We start from the raw sequence: 6,417 nt of genomic DNA on the forward strand, positions 1-6,417 counted from the left end.
CGGGAAATTTAAAGCAGTTAGGTGATAGAGGAATAGGAATAGTCAACCTTCTCTGGGACAGGCTGAATGAGGGCAAACTTCTAGCAAGAAGTAAAAGTACAGGTTGATAGATAAAGGCAAAAGTGTTTACCTAGGCAGGGTGTGAGCTCAGAAGCACAGTTCTTGAGGACAACATGAGGGACCCCATCAGGCTCATATGCCTTGTTAGTACTAAGGTCAGTGATTGCAGAAAATACATCAGTTGAAAACATTTTAATGTCAGCCATGAGGAAGTCAGAGAGGGAAAGTGATGGAGGAATAACACTGGAAGGTGGAATTGGAGGAGAAAGTCTGAACGAAGAGTTCTGCTTTATCAGTTGAAGAAATAGCTACAGAGCCATCAGAGTGGAAAAGTGGAGGGAAGGATGATGAGGTAAAATTGTTAGAAATGTTTTCAGCAAGGTGCTAAAAGGAACGAGAATTTGAGCAGAAGAATTCAGAGCATTTAGTATGAATGAAATTACTTTTAGCAGAGCAAAGAACAGACTTAGTATGATTCCAGACAGAAACAAAAAAAAGAGATGGGATTCAGTGTGGCTCCAGTACCTTTTGTAGGCCTTCTCCCTGTTGTAGACAGCATTAGAACAAGTGTAATTAAACCAAGTTTTTTTTTTGCATTAGTCACGGGATATGAGAAAGGAATGTATGCTTCCTGGCCCGAGAGAATAACCTCCATAATGCTGAAGGCACATTCAGATGGCTCCCAGCCATGGAAGCAATAATCACTCCAGGGAAAATCAAAGAAGTACTGCCTGAGGGCCTCCCAGTCAGCAGCTCCAAAGTGCCATAGCTGCCACTTCATGGGGAGGTTCACAGGCCTTACTGGAGTGATAGAACAGGTTAAAGTGATGAGGTTGTGGTCGGAAGAGCCCAGCGGAAAAAAAAGATTAACAATGTACGAGTAAGCAGGAGGATTATTTGTAAGAAAGAAGACAAGTATGTTGGAATTCTCCAAGGCAGTCAGGGATATGGGTAGGGTGCTGTGCAAGCTTCTCTAGGTCATTAAGGATAGAAAAGATGTAGTCTTGTTCACCATGTGGATCAGTGAAAGGAGAGGAAAACCAAAGGTAATGGTGAACATTGAAATATCCTAGAATGGAGATTTCAGAGAAAGGAGAAATTGATAGGATGTTTTCCATTTTTGAAGTAAGATAATCAAAGAATTTTTCATAGTAGAATTAGGGGATAAGTAAACAGCACAGATACATTTAGTCAGAGAATGACAAGAAAGCCAAAGCCAGAGAGTAGAGAATTCAGGAGACTCAAAGTTCGGGAGCATGAGAGCAAGAGAAATTGTGTACATATACACAACAGCCACCTTTGGCTTTGAAATGAGTATAGAGAAAGTAGGAGGATAAAGAGAAGGGTTTGCTATCAGTCGCCTCAGACGGTTGAGTCTCGGTGAGGAAGAGAAGGTGGGGTTTAGAGGAGGAGAGGTGGTGTTCAACAGAGAGATTTTATCTTTTCATCATCATCCATCATCCAATCCTATGTTGCCCCATGAGGAGCGTAGGAGCCCGGGGCTAGGCAGTTGGTCCAGACATTTAAGATGAGTGACCAACCTCACTCATCCCTGAGTGGCATTACGTGAGCAATAAACCCCAACCATCCCTTGGATATAAACTTTCACCGGCTCAATCCGATTGGAGCACAATAATTACCCACTAAACCATCAGGCGCCAAAATTTGGTTATATGGTTACCACCCAGCATAGTAAATACTGTAGTTTCCTGGTGTACAGGAAGCCATTTGGCTTGTCACTTAGTGCAGAGTCACCCATAGGCAGAAGGAAGAGGAAAGAATGAAGGAATGAAAGACAGAACAGGGAGTGTAAAGTCACCTGTAGGCAGAAGTATGAGGAAGGAAGGAAGGAAAGAAAGATAGAAGAAGATGGAAGGAAAGAAGGATGGAGGAGAGGACAGGGCAGACACCCAAGAGCAGCACTACATTGAGTGAGTGGATGGTTTATCTTTTCTGAGATGATGTATAAATTCATATTAGAACACGTCTGCACTGGCAGAGAAGATGAAGTATAGTTGATAGACGTAAAGGTTTGGTTTTTTGATAAAATTACTGCGCCTGCAATCTGTATGTATTTACTGTATTACCTGCAAAACAGCTGAGTGGCGAGTGAGGGGTAGAGTGATGGCGGTCAGGTGAGAAATTAATTGGCAGGCTGCAGTCATATACACAACTGTATGCATGGGAGCTGTGATAATTCTCCTTTACATCACTTCTTTCCAAATCATCAGTTCACTAGTAAATGCTCAAGATTTATTTTTTAGGCCATTTTTCCATGTTTTATGTAGAAAATGACAATGTTTCAGAAAATGAACTTACATGTGCATTTTGCACTACTGCAGGACACTTCAGTCATGTGTGTTATGTCTGTGGAGTGTGTTTAAGAGAAGTTATTGTTTCAAATGAAAGTGTTTGTGTGGTCCTGGATACGAATGGTGCTGCAGAAGAGAGATGGTTGGGTGGATTGTGTATATTTAGATTTGGAGAAGGCCTTCAACAAGGTACCCCATAAGAGACTAATGTGGAAACTAGAGCATATAGGAGGACTGAAGGGGACCCTCCTGGAATGGATGAGAGACTTTTTGAGAGACAGACAAATGAGGACAGTAATAAAGGATAGGATGTCTGGATGGAGGAAAGTAACAAGTGGAGTCCCACAGGGCTCGGTGTTGGCGCCAGTAATGTTCCTGATTTATGTAAATGATATGGTAGATGGAGTGAACAGTTATGCAAGTATGTTTGCTGATGATGCAAAGATCTTGAGGAAGGTAGAGGTTGAGGAGGATTGTAAAATGCTGCAGGAGAATCTGGATAGGATACACAATTGGAGCCGGACGTGGGAAATGAAATTTAATGCAAAGAAATGTAAAATATTGGAAGTGGGTAAAAGTACCAAGAGGCCATCATTGAATTATTTGATGGGTAACAAACCGATCGCAAAAGCGAGAGAAGAGAAAGATTTGGGAGTGCTGGTCCTCCAGGACAGTTTGTCACCTGAAAAACACATTAACAAGGCAGTTAGAGAGATGTATAAACTCCTGACTAATATAAGAGTAGCTTTTCATTATATGGATGAGATGATGAAAAAATTGATAGTGGCCATGATTCACCCCAGATTAGAATATGCAGCAGTAGAGTGGTCCCTACACAAAAAGAAAGATATAAACAAGATTGAGAGAATACAAAGAACAGCAACCAAAATGGTCCCCAGTCTGGCCGATCTTTCATACAGAGAGAGGATGGAAAAGCTGGATTTGCCTTCCGTAGAAGAAAGGAGAAAGAGAGGCGACATGATTGCTGTGTTCAGGACCATGGTAGGAGTAGATAAAATTGACAAAGAAGATCTGTTTTTATGGGATAAGAGAGTAACAAGAGGACACGGAATGAAATTGAAGAAGTCAAGCTGCTTGAAGGATATCAAGAAATATAGTTTTCCTTATAGATGTATATACCTGTGGAATAGTTTGGACAAAGCGATCGTCCAGTCTAAAAACTTAAACGAGTTTAAAGCAAAATTTGACTTATTGAGAAACAGAGACGGGACCCCACGAGCTTAGCTCATTTCCTGTATATCACAACTAGGTAAATACACACACACACACACACACACACACACACACACACACACACAAGTAATTTTCCTGTGTACAATGCAAAGATCTTGAGTGATCTTGAGGAAAATAGAAGTTGAGGAGGGCTGTACAATGCTGCAGGAGGACCTGAATAGGATTCATGATTGGAGCCAGATGTGGGAAATGAAATTCAACACAAAAAAAACTAAAATATTGGAAGTGTGTAAATATACCAAGAGGCCATCACTGAATTATTTGACCGGTAATGAACCAGTCACAAAAACGAGAGAAGAGGGAGATTTGGTAGTGCTGGTCCAGGATAGTTTGTCACCTGAAAACACTTGAACAAGACATCTAGAGAGACGTATAATCTCTTGACTAACATAAGTAGCACTTCATTACATGGATGAGGAGATGACAAAAAAATTGATATTGGCCATGATCCACCCCAGGTTGGAATATGCACCAGTAGTGTGGTCCCCACACAAAAAGATGTAAACAAGATCGAGAGAATACAAAGAATCGCAACCAAGATGGTCCCTAGCCTGGTAGATCTGCCGTACAGAAAGAGACTGGAAAAATTGGATCTGCCTTCCCTAGAAGAAAGGAGAGAGAGATGGGCAACATGATTGCAGTGTTCAGGACCATGATGGGAGTAGATAAAATTGACAGAGCAAGTGCTCACAAATACTGTGTGTTAGTCTGTGAAAAGCTGAAATAGAAAGTTCCTGGACCTCTCATAGTCCCTCTTCAAAAGCATAAGAACTACATGGTCTTTCTGGAGACGAAAGAAAGATTGAACTTGAACAAATAGGATTAGAGTGTTTGTCTTTTTGGCCCAGCATGACTGGGTACCCCTGCTGGTGCTGTATAAGGTGACCATTACTCCAGCCTGTATCTATCTTCTCTGTTATCTCCACCTGCTTCTTGAGGGTAAGGATGGTTCTCTTGCACTTGGCAGGTGGTGGTGCCATTGCAAAAACAGCTAGAACGATAGAGAGAAGACGCCCATGCATGAGGAGAGGAGCGGCAAAGATGAGAAATTCCATGGTGAGGGGTGTGGGGGAGCAGTACAACATGAGAGAGCCACAGCAGCAATAGAAGGCCAGCCAGATTTTGGAGGGAAAACCATTGCAACATTTCCATTTAAAAATAATGTTGTTTTGGAAGAGATAAGAGTGCTATGTAGGCCCATTTGTTTATTGACATCATAGCAGTGGAGGAATGCATTAGAGAGTAAGAGAAGATCCACCTTCCTGCTGCCAGCCAATGAAAACTCTGCATTATAATTCTCCCTCCCCTGCCTTACTCATTCAAAACTCTTCCACTCTCTACCCCTGCATTTTCCCTCCCTACCCACCACCAACACCCTGTGAGCTGCAAGGCCAACCAACTGTCAACCCTACCTCCCTCTATCAACACTCCACAACTTTCATATTACAGTACAGAATAACCCCATTCTTTTTTGTGTGCTGTTTTTTTTTTTTTTTATAAAATTATTTATTTTTGTGGTTATGGCTGGATATGTGATGACAATAACTGTCTCATGCAGGATAATAACGTACTTTTAGCCAGAAGAAGGAGTCCTTCATGCCAGGTAGTGTCAAAGATTTTATGCTTACTGCCGGGTACCAATTTAATTCAGCCGTTGGCAACGCCGGATAAGGTCATAGGCCAGGTAGTGCCAAGATGGATAATCGGGAGTTTACTGTACATTCAGTACCATCCTTCCTCTCAATTCTTCAGTTGCAGTCCTAGCTCCCCAGGCCTTTCATTCAGGGACATACTACACATCCATCTAGTCATTACAATTTCTGTATGCTTAAGCCTATGGATGTCTTCTTCCTTAGCTGCCTAGGTCTCACTACTGTACAACATTACATTCCTAACACATGTAGCATACAAGGACCCCTTAACATGGAGGGATAGTCCTTGTAATGGCAGGAGAGGCAACAGCTCCCTAAACTTCCTCCAACCACTCCTTACCCTAGCCACAGAGCTAGCTCCAGCCTCTCCCCCCTGCACTCTCTCTCTCTCTCTCTCTACCATTAATAATTTTTGTTGAGATGTAAATAAGGTAACTTGATGAGTTCCTGTTTTTATTAACCTTAAACTGTTGGAAATTGAACTTATACAAATCAGGGATGTACTGCACACATCTCAGTGACTTTACTGTTAGCTCTACAGTTTTACAGCTCCCATGGTATTTGTTATAGATGTGGTTAATTGCCACTGTATCCACCCCCACAGAGGCTACACCGGCAAAAAACTAGAAGACAATATTGAGTGCGAGATCATGGCAGTACTACGAGATGAGGCGCGTGAAAGTTATAAGGAAGAGATAGTCCATGAGCTGCCATCAGATTCACCAGAGGACATGGAAAGCAATCTAGAGAGAATACTGCTCTGGATAGCTGCCTGGAAAAGGGACAATGATTGCTAAAAATATGTATATTTTAAGCTGGGTTGGTCAGAATATTCAGTTTCTTCACATACAGTGTTACCATAAGTATCTATTAAGCTGAATAAAAATGTCAGCCTTCAGAATGAAATAAAAATGTTATCACTTAAAGAATAAATATAGGCATTTTTCATATCCTTCGCTTTAGAAGTAACTAAAAGTCGTCTGATGATAGCCAGAATAAAATTAGATCATCACACCAAATGGGGATGACCACAGCAAAAGCCTCCAGGCTACTTCATCCTCACATGCCTCCTCCTCTCTCTCTCTCTCTCTCTCTCTCTCTCTCTCTCTCTCTCATCAGTACCTCTTTCAAGGTCTTAA

At 41.8% G+C, this 6,417-nt stretch overlaps 1 protein-coding gene across 5 annotated transcripts in view; it reads left to right on the forward strand.

Moving 5' to 3' along the window:
• Ak6 (adenylate kinase isoenzyme 6) overlaps nt 1-6,192 on the forward strand; it is a 200,408-nt gene extending 194,216 nt beyond the window's left edge. For all 5 annotated transcript variants that reach the window (XM_080273525.1, XM_080273524.1, XM_080273523.1 and 2 more), the window contains one exon: nt 5,883-6,192. In XM_080273525.1, coding sequence (XP_080129651.1) covers nt 5,883-6,075 — 193 coding nt within the window. In that variant the 3' untranslated portion in view covers nt 6,076-6,192. The remainder of the gene's footprint in view (nt 1-5,882) is intronic.
• The last annotated feature ends 225 nt before the right edge of the window (nt 6,193-6,417 follow it).

This window comes from Coenobita brevimanus, chromosome 55 (assembly GCF_032717465.1).
Source record: "Coenobita brevimanus isolate Jiangsu-jjx chromosome 55, ASM3271746v2, whole genome shotgun sequence".
NCBI classification, from domain to species: Eukaryota; Metazoa; Arthropoda; class Malacostraca; order Decapoda; family Coenobitidae; genus Coenobita; species Coenobita brevimanus.